Here is an 18,522-nt window from a genome sequence, read left to right on the forward strand (position 1 = left end):
TGTTGAACACTATTAGCTTCTTTTAAATGCTTACAAATGCAAGTATACTGTCTAAAACGTTTTCTCTGAAGCAATTTGTTATTAATAAAACAGATAAAAGACTTAGCGATGGCTTACTACAGATTACCACAGAAAACAGTGTTCTGGAAGTAAACATGTTACTTATTATTAATCTTATTAGGAAATTTATTATTACTTTATTTTCCCATAAATATTCTGACTATTAACAATAACATATTACTCTGTTTTGTTCTGTTTTGATTTATTCACACCAGAACAAAGAGTTTGTCTGCCGCGGCCATGACTATGAAAGGCTAGAGGCCTTCCAGCAAAGGATGCTGGGAGAATTCCCACAGGCCATTGCGATGCAGCACCCCAATCAGCCAGATGAGGCCATTCTGCAGTGTGATGCACAGTGTATCCTTCAGCAAAGGAGAAGGCATCTGTGTGTGTGTGTGTTTTGATATTCCTCCAATGATTGATTTGATTAGTAATACATCACTCACACAAGGAACAGAATGAGAAACTAATAATTCTGTTCTGCGCATGGTGACCAGCAGTCAGACCAAACCAGTCTGAGTGTAAATACTCCTTTTATCCAGCTATTTCTTTGACCTCCCTCCTCCTCGGCTCAGACCTCCAGATCTACGCGGTAACGCCGGTACCGGACAGCGTCAGCGTCCTCCAGATGGACAGAGTCCCTGATCGCATCAAGAGCTTCTACCGGGTCAACAACGTTCGCCGTTTCCGTTACGACCGACCCTTCCACAAGGGACCCAAAGACCGAGACAATGAGTTCAAGGTGAGTGGGGAAAAGGTCAAACGCTCTTCCTCGGGTTTGGTTCCAGTTTCTACTGGTTTGAAGATTTTTTTTTTCTTATTTGTTTGTTTTTAAAATGCAGTTTGCGCCTCTTTGTTTTTTCTGCAATCAGGTTGGCGTGCGAAATGGCAACACTCTGACTGAAAAATAAATAAAATGAAAAACTGATTGAGAAATGTTTTTCATTCAGAAACTAAATACAGTATTGAAATGGAACTAGATGAACACACTGAGCAGCGCAACACAATTAAGCCACGATCACCATTTCATAAACCAATTGTTGGGCATTTCCAATCCATTATGATGCTTTTATATTCTGCCAGCACATTACTTTCATTCACTTTGCATACAAGGTGATTAGAAGCAAGTCCGACCTGTACAGTAGATTACAAGTCATTTGTAATGATTATATTTAATGATAATTATATTAGTATATAATAATAAAATTAACATGGAACCCTTTTTTAATGTAAAAATGCTCCATGTTCCACACATTTTTAATGAGTGAGATTTCCGGGGTTCACGGACAGACCTCAGTGCTGCTGGTGCTGAGACCAAACGTGTCCCCTTCAGGACAGTTTGTCTTACCGCGTGTTGTGTTGTGTGTTTCAGAGTCTTTGGATAGAGAGGACGACCCTGATCCTCACCCACCCTCTGCCTGGTATCTCGCGCTGGTTTGAGGTGGAGAAGAGAGAGCTGGTGAGTGAATGAAAAATATCTTTATATTCAAAGGTAGATCAACTATAATAATACCCATGTGACATTTTCACATACATGGCAAATTTCCTGCTCTCTATTGCCAGTCTTCAGTAATTTACTCCACTAGTTAATAAAGTCTTGCTGTCCTGGACTCTCACTGTTTGTTAGATCTTTCCTTGGAAAAACCCAGCGGCTCACAGGAGGCGATGTGTTTTAGTTTCATGTCACCAACAGCAGTTTGTGTTGAAGGAAGAGAAAGAAGAACTGGATAGTTAGCATGATAGGCTAACAGTAACAGTACCACCTACAAATAGTCCATCAACAGGAAATCTTTCTCATCGCATCTCTTAATCTGTCTTTCTCACATCGACTCCCTCTTCTCTCTCGCTCAGGTGGAGGTGAGTCCGTTAGAAAACGCCATCTCCGTGGTGGAGAATAAGAACCAGGAGCTGCGGACTCTGATCAGCCAGTACCAGCACAAGCAGCTGCACGGCAACATCAACCTGCTCAGCATGACACTGAACGGAGTCATCGACGCGGCTGTTAACGGAGGCATCGCCAGATACCAAGAGGTCGGACGAAAAGGGTTACAAATAATGTTTCATATTTAGTCCCGGTCCGCAGTCCCTATGAGGCAGAGCCACATCTGAAGCAGGTGTAAAACCCTGAAAATGAAAACCTGTGATAGTACATTAAGCATTTTACTGCCAGGTGAAAGAGTATTATTTAATTTAATTAAACGTACAGTAGGAGACTTGTCAGATATTTACTTATGATGGTAATATGTTACATTATTCACTTTATGTCCGTTTATAAAATCAATAAAGCAGCTCATGCTGTGCTGTATAGTAATTTTAACCCACATCCACTTACAAACACATTCATACGTACAGTATAAACTGTTCAATCTCTGTGTGCATCACAAATAGTCCAACGTCTTAACATGTGTCTTTCATGATTTTCTAATCAAAAGACATTGCAGATACCTTCAGGTTAGTATGGGGGTAACTGATGCAGTCATCAGTAGGGACACTGCTGCGTAATCAGCTGAGTTATTGGTAGAGTGAATATCTGTTTTGACACGACTCAATATACCCACATGTTATTATTAAAGCTGATGCTCAGCTGTCATCACTGTTCAAGCAGCCTAATAACTGTATAACATGATTTATTTCACACATTTATTAGCGGTCTCACCCCAATATTAAAGATGCATGACCTTTGTAAACAATATTAGTTATTTGGTCATTTGATAATAATGTTTTACAAAGTTATATATATATATATGATTTGTTTGTTTTTTTCTGTGTCACTAGGCTTTCTTTGATAAGGAGTACATCACCAGCCACCCTGAAGACACAGAGAAGATCACACAGCTCAAAGACCTGATGCAGGAGCAGGTGGGACGTTATTTCCCCACAGTGTTGGATCAGCATACTGAACTATATGCTCTACATATGTGCTTTCATTTACAAGGATGAAAATATTGATCAAATGGAAATTCTGACCCGATTTTTGCACAAGACAAAAGGTCAGGGGTCACCAAAATCCCTAGGAATCATCCTATAGTGGCCATCGATAAGCGCTAAATGTCACAGTAATCCGTCCGGTAGTTACAAAGATATATTTTTTAAGATATAAAGTAAAAGTTTATTATGTTTAAAAACCTGATGACCAACTTTAACCACTTTACATTATTTAACCACAGTGTTGGTTCAGCATACTGAACTAAATGTGCTTCCATGTGCAAGACATTAGAAACATGTCATTGACACAGTTATTGACCTTTGGTGATGCTGATGATCCTAAGTGAGAGTAAAATGCTTCCACTGTGGCCCCATCAAGATTACAGAATAACTTTCCCCAAACCATCAGATAAGACAAATCTGTCTTATGTGTCTAAATCATAATGTGATTTTATCCTTTGGCCTTTCACCGTGTCTGACTTGTCTTTGTAGATACGTTGCTCTCATGCTACACACATAAAACTGGACCTTTTAGCAGAGCGACGTCGTCAGTTAAGCATGGAGGTATTCAGGTTCTTGACATTGTGGTTTTAAGGTGTGAACACGTGAAAAGATGAAACTATAATTTAACAATCGTCAGTATGTTAAGAAAGGGACAAACAACATACTGACAATCTAACTATTTTACAGATTTAGGAATGAAGCTGAATATATTTTATATTCACCATATCTGCTTGTAAAAGAGTTAACATCCGCTCTCTCTGCAGAATAAAAATTGTGTCCAATGATGTTTTGTTATTTCCCCGCAGGTTCACGTCCTAGGAGTCGGCCTGGCCGTGCACGAGAAGCTGGTGCACCCAGAAATGCGTCCCCTGCACAAGAAGCTCATAGATCAGTTCCAGATGATGAGGAGCAGCCTCTGCCATGTGAGCGCAGAAAAACATCATATTTCAAGCTTTTTAAACAGCAGAGCCCAAAAGAGAAAAATAATGAGAAAAACATACACGCAAATTTGATTAACCAAAACTAAACCAATGCTGAGTGTAGAAGAGGAGGATTCCTGCTATTGTAAACATGCTGGAAGCGTGCATCATCACAGTGAAGAAAGCTAATTAGGAGCTTCTTCAAAGAGGATGTTATCATGCTTCTAGCTAAGATAAGTGTGTCACTGCTGAATCTGAACTCTTTCAACTTTGAACATTTCACCTTTTTACATCCTAATTTAATTTATGGGGACATTCAAATGTTCCCCCTCCGACAAATACAGCAGCTTCAAGTGATTATTCCGACGATACTGTATGTGAATGTGTCTGAACAGCACTTTTGTTTTGAATTTGGAATCTCATTGGTTTAACTCTTGCTTCAAACACACACGATACGTGCGTATGTGCGAGGGCAGCGTGAATATTCAGAGCAGTGTTTCTACGTGGCCTTGCAGGGTCTTCCTGGTTTAGACAAGGCTGGTTCAGGAGCCAACACGCCCAGAGGGATCCTGGCCTCTCACAGCCCCATGAGCCCCGAGAGCTTCAAACTCTTGCACCGGCACAGGTCAGCAGCACACAACCTGTTACACTCGTCCATCCACACTCACATGACGTCACATCCTCATCACACTTTCTAGTCCACACACACATCTTCTTCTCACTGTCTTCTCCATCTCTCTTCACAACGCTGATCAAAGATTTCATCTGCTGTGTGTCTCATTAATGATCTTTGCTAATTTCCATCTGTGTATCTTCTACAGTCGACTGCACACATCACACTTTCTGAAATTCTACCATTTTCCTTTTCTCTCTCTCTTTCTGTCTCTCTCTGTCTTCCTTTCCCCATCACACCACCCCACATCTTGCTTCTTGCACGGTCTTGGCTGCGAACTCCTGCATCTCGCTCATTCCCACCAAATCGCTTCACGCATGTTTTGGTTGTTGTTTGCCTTCTTCCTATTTTCGGTTGTGCTTTGCATGGATCCTCGCTCGGTTCTTTTCTTTCTTCCTCCCTTCCTATTCTCCTTTCCACTCCTCTTTGCCCTCCTTCATCTCCTCCCTACCCTCCTTCTTCACCTCCTTCTCTTCTCCCTCCATCCCTCTACTTCTACGCCTGTCCTCTTTTTCCTCCCGTCCATCCTTGGTTCCCTCCTCCCAGTCCCATAGCTGTTTTGACTCCAGTGCGCAACTCCTCCTCCTCTCTCTCCTCTCACAACTCCAGTGAGACTGGGAACGTTGGCAGTCTGCTGATCCTGGCTGATGGCGTGGTGGTGGAGCACCCCGAGGACTTCTACCGCATGCAGGTCAGTGGTTCTCCGCGCTGTCAGGGTCAATGAAAGAGATGAATTAAGACTTACTTGATCCCCAGAGAGGAAATTCACATTACAGTATGTATGAAAAACATGTCATGTAAAAAAAAAAAAATCAACAGACGCTTCCAACATCTGGATATATTGAATAGAAAACATACAGTAGGAAATAAAATGTGCAAAAGGCTGCATTGGATTCACAGAAGCAGACAAGACCAAGTGAGACATCAGAAAAAGCAGATTACTTTAAAGTATAATATTTATGAAAATATCAGTAACATATCTTTAAATACTATTTAAAACAGGTTGATGAGTTCTTTATTAAGACTTGCTGTGATATAAAATATAAGATATACTGTTGGCTACTTTCTAATTAGTACAGTTGAAAACGGTTCGAAGGATAGTTAAGAGTTTATATCTCAGCTGTAGGTATAACTTTTCTTTTTCAATCCAACTTGTGTTTTTACACACATCTCGTGATGCTACAGTGTTGTGTTGTGTAAATATTGTAGTTTGTATTTACTTACCATCACAACCATCTCGCTGCAGGCAAGCCCCTCCTCCTCCAGCCTTAGCTCCACCCACTCTGCACCCTCCCAAATGATAAACTCCGCCCCCTCGACCATCAGAGGTAAGCAGCTCAGATACAAAACGTTTAACTGCACTGTTGCAACATGAATAAATATTATATCAGGAGGTCACATGAGGCATGCAGAGGATTTTATTGCATTCAGTTCAACGATGCATTTGTCAGTATTTTACAACGTTCTTCTTCTCTGGTAAATTGTTTCTCCTGTCTGTCCCTCTGCAGTCGGCTCTCCTTCTCTGCCAGACAAATACAGACACAACAGAGAGATGCTGATGCTGCTGCCGCCACACAGAGAGAGGCCGAGCAGTGCGATGTACACCAACATCACCGAGAACGGACAGGTGTGGAGGGGAGAAGACTTAGTGACGCTTTTTACGTTTTCTTGTTCGGAACCTGGATTTGTTTGTATCTCCATCTGAAGAATTGTGACAGTCGTCATTGTGGTGACAAGTTGTGATTTGACCTTTTAAACGCAACTTGTATGTAGGTCACATGCCTCAGGACTAGTTTTGTACCACTGAGTCCATTTAACTTTTTTGCTTTGAGCTGCAGTGTAAACATTTACACACTGCTTGTTAATTCATCAAAGACTGCGATCCATTGCGTTGCATTAAAGAAGCCACTTGTTGTGATTGCTGTGGTTCTTTTAAAATACTGCACCTCTCGCTGTGCCAGCAGGAACGTAACTGTTCGTGACATTTTTCTCTGCAGCCGAACTTCCAGCGCGCGTTGTTCCATCAGGTGATTGGTCCATGTAAACCCTGCAGTGACCCCAACCTCTCTGTAGCGGAGAAAGGTAGGCGAGCCCACACACTCAAACAGACTTACAGTACATAGTGTGCAAGTCTATATGGAAAAAATAAATAAATAAAAAAATACACTCCATTTATCTTCTCCTCTCTCCTCTCTTCCCCATTCCTTTCCTCCTCCTCCTCCTCCTCCTCTCCTCTCCTCTGCTCTCCTCCTCTTCCTCTCCTCCTCTTCCTCTCCTCTCCTCTCCTCTCCTCCTCCTCTCCTCTCCTCTCCTCTCCTCTCCTCTGCTCTCCTCCTCTCCTCCTCCTCCTCCTCCTCCTCCTCCTCTCTCTCTCCTCTCCTCCTCCTCTCTCTCTCTCTCTCTCCTCTCTCTCTCCTCTCCTCCTCCTCCTCTCTCTCTCTCTCCTCTCTCTCCTCTCTCTCTCTCCTCTCCTCCTCTCCTCTCCTCTCCTCTCTCCTCCTCCTCCTCCTCCTCCTCCTCCTCTCCTCTCCTCTCCTCTCCTCTCTCCCTCCTAACCTCCTCTCCTCCCTTCCTCTCTCCTCCTCCTCCTCCTCCTCCTCCTCCTCCTCTCTCTCCTCTCTCCTCTCCTCCTCTGCTCCTCCTCCTCTCCTCCTCTTCCTCTCCTCCAGTCCTCACCACTCCCAGTAGTTGGAGTTTGGACAGTGGTACCAGAGAAGCCCTCCCCTTCCTCTCTGCCCATGTTGGCAGTGTCATGGCGCCTCCTGTCCCCCCACGCAACCTGCCTCATGGTATGACACTACTGTTAAGTGTGTGTGTTTTATATTTGTGTGTATTGTTGTGTGTTTTCCGTCTCTGGTTGAGTCACCTGTTCTGTTTGCTTTGTGTTTTGAGGCTTTGTGTATATATGACTGCATGTGTGTGTATTTTTGTTTGTGCGTTGTGTGTATGTGAATGTGGCCTAAGCTCCACCCGGGTCCCTCTGCAGTGTGTTTGTATGCCTGAGTGTGTGTGGTGCTTTGTTTTGGTGTAATTTCATACGTGTGAGATATTGTTGTTGTTGTGTTTTCCAGTCAGAAAAGTTCCTGTTGGTGTCTACTTTGGTATGAACCTCGACTTACATCATTTTATTACTTATTTTAAATGACCTTTCTAACACAAGATCAGGGTTGATTTCAGTTACTTTGGTCTTCTAAATCTTTAACTACTTTCTACTGAACCTGCTCACACTGAAGTCTGTGGATTATTCGGAGCAGTGTTCGAATTACAGGGGAGTCAGGAGGAGCTGAGCTCCCCTCAAGGAGACCCGAGCTCCCCCGAAAACAACAAGAGTTTGAGTTTGGGGGGGGTCTCAAGAGGCTGATACTTAACAATTATCCTATAGCATTTCTGATGCTGCAATGAATGAAAGAGTTTAAAAAATAATTAATATTAGATTAAACTCCAGTGTCCCGTCATCTGTAGTGTAAAATATGTGCAGCTGAATTCATCTTTTATCAATAATTCACATGACATGATTGGTCTGGACGTGTGCTTTCGTGTGGTATTGTCTTGTGCGCCTATGTGTAAACTGTGTTTAGATTTGATGTCCGATAGATCAGTTATTCGCAGCGGCCGGGCTAACAAACAACATCTCCTACCGACTCTTCCACGCCGCCACCTCCTGCCTGTGGGAGCAATAAGTAAAACCATTACCGCTGTTCTCGACCACACACCTGATGATCAGCCACAACATTTCTGAAAAGACGAGAAACACCTTCTGATAATAATTAATCTTGTTCATATTACTCACTGAGTGGTGAGTTATCTTTTATATGTAGATCCCCCTCCCCAAAAAAACCACAGTGTAATTCGAATACTGATCCTGAGACATTGTTTCTGGAAAGACTCGTTGCTTCTGAGTTTTTAAAATGTCATTTTAAATGATATTGCATTGATACATACAGTATGCAGTAAAGTGCGGTGGTGTCAAAATGTTCAGAGGTGGATATTTCAAAACCTCAGCACATGAAATCAAAACTGTCTGCATGGCTCGATGCCACGATGGATAAGAGAGAAAATGTCTCTTGAGTGTGTGATTTGGCTGAATTCACCCTTCAACCGCTCTGTTTGTCGATACAAACAGCTCAAGTTCAATAAGTTCAGTTATATATAGAATCAAAACCAGCTGACCAGCGTAGCGGCTCCCTTTTTAAAAACAAAAAATCCCCAAAAACTGGGATTTAAAGGACTTCAGAGGCTATTTGAAAGAACCCCTTCAAACACCTCCCACACACACTCCTCCACCTCCTCTCTGCTCCACCTCCCCCCCCAGTCCTCCTCCTGCCCACTCCTACTCCTCTCTCTCTTCCCTTCTGTCCATTCTCTTACTCTTCTTCCTCCCTGCCCTTCTTCTCATCCTCCCGACCTCCCATTCCTCACCTCCTCCTCCTCCTCCTCCTCCTCCTCCCCCTCTTCTTCTATGGTCTGAGGTGTGTGTGTGCATCTCTCTCAGTCAGTCCTGCTGTGTCTCCCCCTGTAGGGCAACACCTGTCGATGCACTTTGACGCTTTCCACCACCAGGTCAGCGACCTCCCTCCAGCTCTCCCTGCGCGCTCCTTAAGAAAGGTATCCTCCTGCTCCTCCTCCTCCTCCTCCTCCTCCTCCTCACTCCTGCTGTTGGTCTGGATGATTGTCTGTCTGTCTGTCTGCACTCCCCAAGAAAGGCACATTACTATCTGTGTGCATTTTGTTGTGTCCATTTTGTTTGTACTACCGTTAAATGTCATCACTTTGCATGTTTTCATCTCTGAGCGACTTTGGCATCGTGACCTTAAATGAAACGTAGTGTTTGTGCAAGAAAGGGGCTTTTTTCATTTAAAATGATATCACAAACTACAACTTTCAGGATAAAAACAACTGAACAAATGTGATGCTGCGGTACATTTAGAACTGGAGGACACAACAAGCCATCCAGAGAAAGACTTTGTGAACGTTTATAATCAAAAGTAATTTGAAATCAATCTCTGTGCTTTTCCACATCCAAAATGTTCACGAGGAGTGCCAAGATTCAATGATTTAAAACAGCAAGAAGAGAAATCATCACAGGAAATCTCCAAGTGTCTGGCTGGGTTCCCGCTTGTAGTTTCTACTTTTCATGGAAGATGACTTCCTTCCTTTTCTGTACGTTGTCCTGTTTTCAGTCGTATTTGTTTTTACTCCCCGTGTACTTCTCTAACCTCCCGGTTGTCAATTCTAAACACAACAAAATCATTTGACATTCAGTTCGTCCTGTCCGTTTCCTGTACACATTTTTTAACACTGTTAATGAAAAAGTGCTATAAAGTAATTTTATTGTTAAAGGTTATTTTATAGTTTTTTTTTTGTTTATTTAGTTTGACGAGCGCAGAGAGATTGTCTTGTCTTGTCTGTGCTGTATACAACACCTGGCCCGATCGTGTTATTGATTATTGAGTATTAAGTGATTATTTATGGGAGCTACATGTTCTGTGTTTGCACCTCGAGCCAAAATGTCCAAATTTTAAATCAAAAATAGATAAATACATAAAATAACACAGATTGAATGCAAGACTGAATGTTGGATGGATCGAGCTTGCTACCATCAGCTTTGCTATAGCCAATAAATTGACTTGTTAGTATTAGGCAAGGTATCATCAGTGCTAATGATGACCATATTTTATGCCTTATTTCAGTATTGTTTTCATCAGTTAAGTAAATGTAACTGCTTCGTGTCACACATTTTTGTTTTTCCTTTCAGATCCTTCGTTATCATCAGATCATCACATTAAAAATACTCGAATAGAAACCCAGCTGGTGATGAGTCTAAACAGCTGCAATGTTTGCATAAATCTTTCTCTAACAGTGAACATACTGGCTGTCCCTTTTAACTCCCTCCCTCTGTGCCCCCCTCTCTCTCTCCAGTCTCCCCTGCACCCTATACCTGCCTCGCCCACCAGTCCACAGTCCATCCTGGATGGCAGTAACTCCACCTTGTCGGGCAGCGCCAGCTCTGGAGTCTCCTCCCTCAGTGAGAGCAACTTCGGCGGCCCAGCCTCCTCCTCCGACCCCCCAGCCAGTCGCACAGACACCCTGGAGTCTGTCCCCAGCAGCCAGGCCTGGACCACCGACCAGGAAGACCTGGACTCGCCTTACCAGCCTGTCAGGTACAGCGTCTCCGAGCCTGAAGTCCTGGACGGAGTCAAACCCCCGCCCTGCCGCAGCCACTCCGCCCCGGGAGGCGTCACCCCGGCCCAGGCGGTGGGCCAAATCCAGCCCCAGGCTCCAGGCCCGGCCTCCACTGCAGCTCCACAACAACCTCAGCAGCAGGATGGGCTGCCACACCCCCAACACCACTACTACCACCACTTCCACCCACACTACATCCCCCACCACCCGCCTCTTTACCACCTCCACGAGCCTCCTCCAGCCCTGCCCCCCAAACCCTACCTCAGAGAGGGGTGTATCCCTGAAGAAGACCCCCTGAGCGCCCAGTCTGCACCGCCTCCTCCTGCACCCCGGCCCATGCCACGCAAGATCTCCCAGCCCATTATCGCAGCAACCAAGGATGAGCAAGCTAAAGTGGCCTGGGAGCACGGCATCAGTGAGTGATGACGATGAAACATGAAGGATTGAAATGAACAGAATATAAACTCTTTTCAGAAGAGAGAAAGAAGAGCCGAACTAAACCTGAGTGTTAAAGTGATGTTGAGAGAAACTGTCAGATTCCTCACAGTTGTCCTGCTCCAATAACCAACTAATCACTTAAGGTAAAAGCTGGAAGGATGAAGGTTAAATGGTCTGCTCTCTCACTCCCCACCCTCAGCAAGCCAGCTCCGTGTCCTCGGCTTTCCACATCCTTTAACTTCATGTCATTACACCCTTGTATGAGCACATCAAGCTTGATTTGTTTGCTTAAATCAAGAAATACTATTTAACCATCTTTTTCACTAAATCCATCATGATAATATCCAAAAGTCCATATTTCTAAATTCAGTCGCACCTGTACTGAAATCGCACAGATACGTATTTATCTCGTGTTAGTTATTGATTTTGTTTCCACTGATAACATGAATCCAACATTATCATTCAGAAGGTTCAACATTTTAAGTAAAAAGATCACAAAGGGATTATACCCTGTTGTTACCTCGCTCTGAAGATGTCTAGACGAGCGGCACTTTAACAAAGCAACAGAGCTCCAAAACATATAAGAATTATAATCTTCACATATTTTTTATAAAAGCAGAACTGTCGATGGGGTGACGATTATTAGGGGTTGTGCTGCGGTTTGGGATTATTTAGATACTTAAGGATAAAGTGATGATCTCACTGAAAACAAGACGAAAACAAAGAAATTGTAGTAATGAAGACATAAAACTTCAGTTAGTTCTTCCACCTGCGTCCCGAACAACAACCAATCAAACGACATATTGAGATCCTCCCCCTTCGTGTTATTCGTCAGATAAACTGCTGGAATAACAACAAACGAGTATTTATATTTTCCAACACAAAAATCAAAGTATATAGATAAATGTAATACAGTATATAGAAGTATATCAATATAATTTATATTTAATCCTTATACTTATACTTGATTGAAGGTGAAACCTATGTAGAAATATGCAAGATAAATGGCTTCCTGAGCCATTAGTAGCTGCTTGATGATACAGGATGTGAGTCGCCTCGCACACAAACACTCGCAGGCTTTGATGTTGCAACTCCTGAAAATGTCGCATCCCACAATTTCAGGAGTCAAGAATTCATTTTATTTAAGCTTTTGATGTTAAAAAAGGGGTTTTAACCTGTGAGGGATTGAAGGGAAGAACCTGTAAATGTGCGAGAGGCATCAGATGGATGACATTTATAGAGAATATTAACTATAATAAATATACACTTTTTGCCATTTTTTATGAAAGTTATGAACTGTAATGTAATGTAAAATTTTTTTAATGAGGAAACTGTTTTGTATGCATGTTCATTCATTGAAAGTTACAGCTTAAACAGACCACAGAGGAAAATTACTGGAAGCACTTCAGCACTGATGTCTTTATAGTTTAGGAAGCAGAACCACTTGAATCACCAAGGATGTTAAAGACTTCATCTTGGTGATACTGGTGTAAAAGTACTGTGAAGGATAATGCTTTTGTATTTTGTTTTATTTTAAAAATGTTAAACTTTTTATTTTTAGCCACCAGCTCAGATTATGTACATAGTGTGATCCTGTAATCTGCCTAATCCCTCCTCTCCTTTTTGGTTGAAATGAACAGGACCGAACAGCTGTCGGCTCGCCTGGTTTAGCTTCTTAACTGCCGCGTTTAAAATGCTCAGTGTTTTCTGCCTGATGCTGGATCATTTTCTCAGTATAACCAGAGAAGTACATGGTGAACTGTAGCCTTTGTAAGAACAGCATATTTATGTGCACATAACCTGAATCAGATTAAAGTCTCAAAGGGCCTCTTAAAGGAACAGGAAAGTCCTGAATATGTAACGTGAAAGATGATAAGGCTGGCTGTTTTGTTTTTTTTCTGCACTGTATTTTATTTTGACACATACACATCCTGGCTCCATAAATACACCAGGTGTGTATTCATTCACTGCTGAAAATAGTCCCCAAGAAATACACTATTTCCTCCCATTTGCTAAAAACCACAGTGACCAGAGGCTTTTTTTTAAATTGAACTTATATTTGTGAACTATTTTTTTCAACAATATAGAGTAACGCCAGCCTTATCCTTAATTCTGTTTGTGGTTTTGCCATCAGCTCCTAGAAATGTCCTCAACAGCAGTTAATAATAACCAAATTTGTGTTTTATTTTACTGAAATATTACCTGTATTTCCAGTTGTTTTAAACAGCTGTGAAATGTTCAGTCCAAAGACAGAAAAAGGTCCAAATATGAAACACTGCTGTTGTGTGTTGCCTTTGACGTGTGAGTTTGACAGAAGAAAAAACGCAGATGTGATTAATGACCGGGACACTAAATGGAACACAGCCCTCGTTATGGTGTTATTAGGTCCAACTGTGTTTTTCCTGCTGCACTTTGAAAAAGGTCTATTGAACAATGTAAACACTATTACAGGATTTTATCTGGATTTTTCACCATAAAAATGTGAAGAAATTATTCCAAGTGAAGAAGAAAAGCAAACACAAATCAAACCGTTTTTGTTAGTGAAGGTTTAGCTGCTGTTGTTTTGTGGAGCCCTGCAGCAGGTGAGTGTTTCCAAATTAACTACGAATTCATAAATATATTTATAAATTAGTATACAGTATTTTACTGTAACAGTTTTGTTCAGACACGTAACGTTAAACAGCTTGTCAAGTCGACCTCTTTGCCTCAGACCTTGTTTGTTTGTTCATGGGGTTGTTGTGGTGACTTGATCTGGTGCAGGTGATGCACACCTTGTCACTGTTGAGCACAAACACGCTTTCTATTCAGGTTCACGTTGGGTTGAAATGGAGAAGCGGCTGTTTTGTGTTTCACAGCTTCACTCTGTAACTTGTGAGTCACATGTTGCCATAGAAGACGTGTGGACCTGTTGGTGTGAGGCTTTGAGGTCGTTCACATCACTTTGTGGCCTTCCTGATTTAATTTGCATTGAATAGAAACACTTCTACTGTTTTGGCTTCTGGACATCACCAGTCTATCGTGTTATCTGGTGTTTAGTGTAACTCCACATCATGTTTTATCTTTTTAAATTTGGAAAACTTGCAATTCTAAATCAAGTTTTCTGTCGTAAAACTGTCTGAAATTACTCCTTAGTTCACTTACTCCCGACATGATAAACTCTCAGCAGCGAACTCTATATATTATCCATATATTTGAGATTTCGGACTCAGTAGTAGTCATCATTCTAATTAAGACATCTCAGGAGAAAAGTTGAAGCATTGCATTTGTGATTTTCAGAGCCGCAGATAAACAGATTTTTTTTATGCTGGTCTGGTTGCAGCAGTTTTTAGGGGAGCAAAAGGAAGCTTAAAGTCTGGGTTAAAGGAGCGAATGTGATTCATCTTTACTTTCGGCATCTGTTAAAGGCCAAATTAAGCCCGTGGGCTGCAGCATAGTGGTTATCTCACTGTGGTGAAGTGATGGAGGGAAGCAGTTTTCCAGGTGGTTTAACTTGTATTAAAAATGAAACACAGTAACATACCAGCCAGGAGAAACGTTAACTTTGAGAGTGATGTGATTCATGAAGGTTATAATGTGTGTTTCTGTTATTTAGCCTACTCTCATTGATATACATGGGGTGGACAAAATAATAGAAACACCTGTCAGTATAACACAATATAATTCGTCAGCACCACAAACTACATCTTCCAAAATGATCATACAGTTGAATCAAGACTTCTCTAAACATTAAAACCTTCATGAAGGAGGATTTATTGCAGGACTGTTGTATTAGACTGCATTAGTTTCAGCTCGGTGTTCCTAATAAACTGGACACTGAGTGTTTACTCATGTCATGTCATGTGTTAACAAACCGCAGTCGATAATCCAAACCTTTATATGGTTGCTGATTGTTCACGTCTTTTAAAAAGGGAAAGAAAAAAGAAACTATGCAAAGCTCGTTATGATCAGAGATTTATTTCATTTGAGGGCCAGTTTGAGCTATTTGCTGTTTCTGAAGTTTTGGCTCATTTTGTGTGTTAACTTCAGCTGAAGTACACAGCTTGACTTTGTATACAGTCTGAAAAAAGATCATTCTCACTTAGCGATGCACCAGTTAGACTAGCAGTGAGCATGTTGTGACACTAAAACCACTGAACACACTTGTTTGTATTTCTTTGGGGTTTTTTTTTGCAAACGCTGTAATGGATTAAAAGAGGAGGAATGTGAAGGGAAAGCCGATATTCAGTGCACGGAGGAGACGGGTAGATTTCTGTGTACATAAACAAGGAGAGAGTGTATTTATACAGATCATAAAGGGCAAACCTTGTATACATGTAGATTGTGATTGTCTTGCCTTGTACTTTCTGATGTAAAACTGTTTTTAAACCTAGACAACTGCAACCAATACAAGTTCCTTTTGTCTAATTATTCTGATTATTTCAGGGCAGCTGAGGGGAGGTTTATTATTATTTTGTGTATTTTGCATCAATGACAAATCCAGATAGTGAGTCGATGATGGTATTCCTTTGTACAATGATGCTAATAAGTATTTCTTGTATATAAAAGTCTTTATTGTGTTAGCATGGGTATAAACTGTGACGTGTACGACAGTAGATGTAAATACTCACTTTTTTTTCCTACTCACTAAAACTGCTGTGTTGTGGATTCATGATTAATGACAGACATTAAACATTAATGTTTTAATGACTCAGCTATGCTTCAGCCTGCCTTCATTTCACGTTGCGTTAAACGTCGCTATAATGCGTGAAGACTAAGTTGGAATAAGGGGTGTTTTTTCCTCAGAGGTAAAATTATCCAATATTTCTCAAAAGAGCAAATATTAGTGTCCAAAAACTGAAAACTTGTGATTTGTTTATCAGAACTTTTGTTTTTTTCTTCTTTCCATTAATCATCTTACAACCCCTCAGATTTATCTGGTGACCCTTTAGAGGGGCCCGACCCCTAGATTGGGAACCACTCGATCGGTCTTAGGGGGATTCAAACATATGTATATGTATATGTATATACATATATATATATATATATATATGTATGTATATATATATATGTATATGTATGTGTATATATATATGTGTGTGTGTGTATATATATATATATATATATATATATATATATATGTATGTGTATATATATATATGTGTGTGTGTGTATATATATGTGTGTGTGTATATATATATATATATATATATATATATATATATATATATATATATATATATATATATATATATATAAAAAAACTTTGTCCTTCACCCTCCATGGGTGGTCTCGTCCTTCGAGCTCGGGTCCTCTACCAGAGGCCTGGGAGCTTGAGGGTTCTGCGCAGTATCTTCGCTGTTCCCAGTACTGCACTCTTCTGGACCGAGATGTCTGGTGTTCTTCCAGGATCTGCTGTAGCCACTCCTCCTGTTTGGGGTCACTGCCCGAGTGCTCCGATGACCACGGGCACCACTGTCGCCTTCACCTTCCAGGCCTTCTCCAGCTCTTCTCTTAGCCCTTGGTACTTCTCTAGTTTCTCATGTTCCTTTTTCCTGATGTTGCCATCGCTTGGTATCGCCACATCAACCACAGCGGCTTTCCTCTGTTGTTTGTCAACCACCACAATGTCAGGCTGGTTCGCCATTACCATTCTGTCAGTCTGGATCTGGAAGTCCCACAGGATCTTGGCTCGGTCATTCTCTACCACCTTTGGAGGTGTTTCCCACTTTGACCTCGGGGTTTCCAGTCCATACTCAGTGCAGATGTTCCTGTACACTATGCCAGCTACGTGGTTATGGCGCTCCATGTATGCTTTTCCTGCCAGCATCTTACACCCTGCAGTTATGTGCTGGATTGTCTCAGGGGCCTCTTTGCACAGCCTACACCTTGGGTCTTGTCTGGTGTGGTAGATCTGGGCCTCTATTGCTCTGGTGCTCAGGGCCTGCTCCTGTGCAGCCATGATGAGTGCCTCTGTGCTGTCCTTCAATCCAGCCCGCTCTAGCCATTGGTAGGACTTCTTGATATCAGCCACTTCAGTTATGTTCCGGTGGTACATCCCATGTAGGGGTTTGTCCTCCCATGACGGTCCTTCCTCCAGCACGTCTTCCTCTGTTCTCCATTGCCTGAGACATTCCCTGAGCACGTCATCTGTTGGGGCCTTATCTTGGATGTACTTGTGGATCTCGGATGTTTCATCCTGGATAGTGGCTCTCACACTCACTAGTCCACGGCCGCCTTCCTTACGGCTAGCGTACAGTCTCAGGGTGCTGGATTTGGGATGGAACCCTCCATGCATGGTGAGGAGCTTTCGCGTCTTAACGTCTGTGGTCTGTATCTCCTCCTTTGGCCATCTTATTATTCCGCAGGGTATCTGATCACTGGCAGGGCGTAGCTGTTTATTGCCTGGGCTTTGTTCTTGCCATTGAGCTGACTTCTTAGGACTTGCCTTACTCGTTGGAGGTATTTGGCCGTTGCCGTCTTCCTTGTTGCCTCTTCGAGGTTGCCATTTGCCTGTGGTATTCCAAGGTACTTGTAACCATCCTCAATGTCTGCTATTGTTCCTTCTGGGAGTGAGACCCCTTCTGTGTGGACTACCTTCCCTCTCTTTGTCACCATTCGACTGCACTTCTCAAGCCCGAATGACATCCCAATGTCAGAGCTGTAGATCCTGGTGGTGTGGATCAGTGAGTCGATGTCCCGCTCGCTCTTAGCGTATAGCTTGATGTCATCCATGTAGAGGAGGTGACTGATGGTGGCCCGTTCCTGAGTCGGTATCCATAGCCAGTCTTGTTGATTATTTGGCTGAGGGGTTCAGACCTATGCAGAACAGCAGTGGGGACAGAGCATCTCCTTGGTATATGCCACATTTGATGGATACTTGTGCAAGTGGCTTACCATTGGCCTCAAGGGTGGTTTTCCACAGCCTCATCGAGTTCGCAATGAAGGAGTTGGTGTTTGGCTCCTCTGGTTCCTCTGCCAATGCCCTTCTGTGCTTTGCTCATGTATTGATCCATGTGTCCACTTATCTTAGCGCAATGATGCCTGACATGAGCTTCCATGTTGTGGAGAGACAGGTTATTGGCCGATAGTTGGATGGGACTGTACCCTTTGCGGGATCCTTCAGGATCAGGATTGTGCGCCCTTCGGTAAGCCATTCAGGGTGCGTCCATCTCTTAGCAGCTGGTTCATTTGTGCTGCTAGGCGCTCGTGGAGTGCAGTGAGCTTCTTTAGCCAGTAGGTGTGGATCCTGTCAGGGCCCGGTGCTGTCAGTTCTTCATACCTGAGAGTCTTTCTTGGATGTCTGCCGCTGTGATGGTGACTGGATTCTGTTCAGGGAGGTTG

The 18,522-nt window shown here is 42.5% G+C and overlaps 1 protein-coding gene across 17 annotated transcripts in view; it reads left to right on the forward strand.

The window, feature by feature from the left end:
- LOC122869858 (dedicator of cytokinesis protein 3-like) overlaps nt 1-13,445 on the forward strand; it is a 189,469-nt gene extending 176,024 nt beyond the window's left edge. For 6 of the 17 annotated variants that reach the window (XM_044183225.1, XM_044183245.1, XM_044183211.1 and 3 more), the window contains 15 exons: nt 276-417; nt 636-802; nt 1,433-1,519; nt 1,912-2,091; nt 2,836-2,919; nt 3,795-3,911; nt 4,403-4,533; nt 5,128-5,272; nt 5,828-5,909; nt 6,090-6,208; nt 6,579-6,663; nt 7,251-7,370; nt 7,653-7,682; nt 9,101-9,186; nt 10,501-13,445. In XM_044183225.1, coding sequence (XP_044039160.1) covers nt 276-417; nt 636-802; nt 1,433-1,519; nt 1,912-2,091; nt 2,836-2,919; nt 3,795-3,911; nt 4,403-4,533; nt 5,128-5,272; nt 5,828-5,909; nt 6,090-6,208; nt 6,579-6,663; nt 7,251-7,370; nt 7,653-7,682; nt 9,101-9,186; nt 10,501-11,187 — 2,262 coding nt within the window. In that variant the 3' untranslated portion in view covers nt 11,188-13,445. Of the gene's footprint in view, nt 1-275; nt 418-635; nt 803-1,432; nt 1,520-1,911; nt 2,092-2,835; nt 2,920-3,794; nt 3,912-4,402; nt 4,534-5,127; nt 5,273-5,827; nt 5,910-6,089; nt 6,209-6,578; nt 6,664-7,250; nt 7,371-7,652; nt 7,683-9,100; nt 9,187-10,336; nt 10,393-10,500 lie in introns of all 17 variants that reach the window. The other 11 variants (XM_044183215.1, XM_044183284.1, XM_044183237.1 and 8 more) reach the window with 9 other exon arrangements.
- Nucleotides 13,446-18,522: the final 5,077 nt, after the last annotated feature.

This window comes from Siniperca chuatsi, linkage group LG2, assembly GCF_020085105.1.
Source record: "Siniperca chuatsi isolate FFG_IHB_CAS linkage group LG2, ASM2008510v1, whole genome shotgun sequence".
Lineage (NCBI taxonomy): Eukaryota > Metazoa > Chordata > Actinopteri > Centrarchiformes > Sinipercidae > Siniperca > Siniperca chuatsi.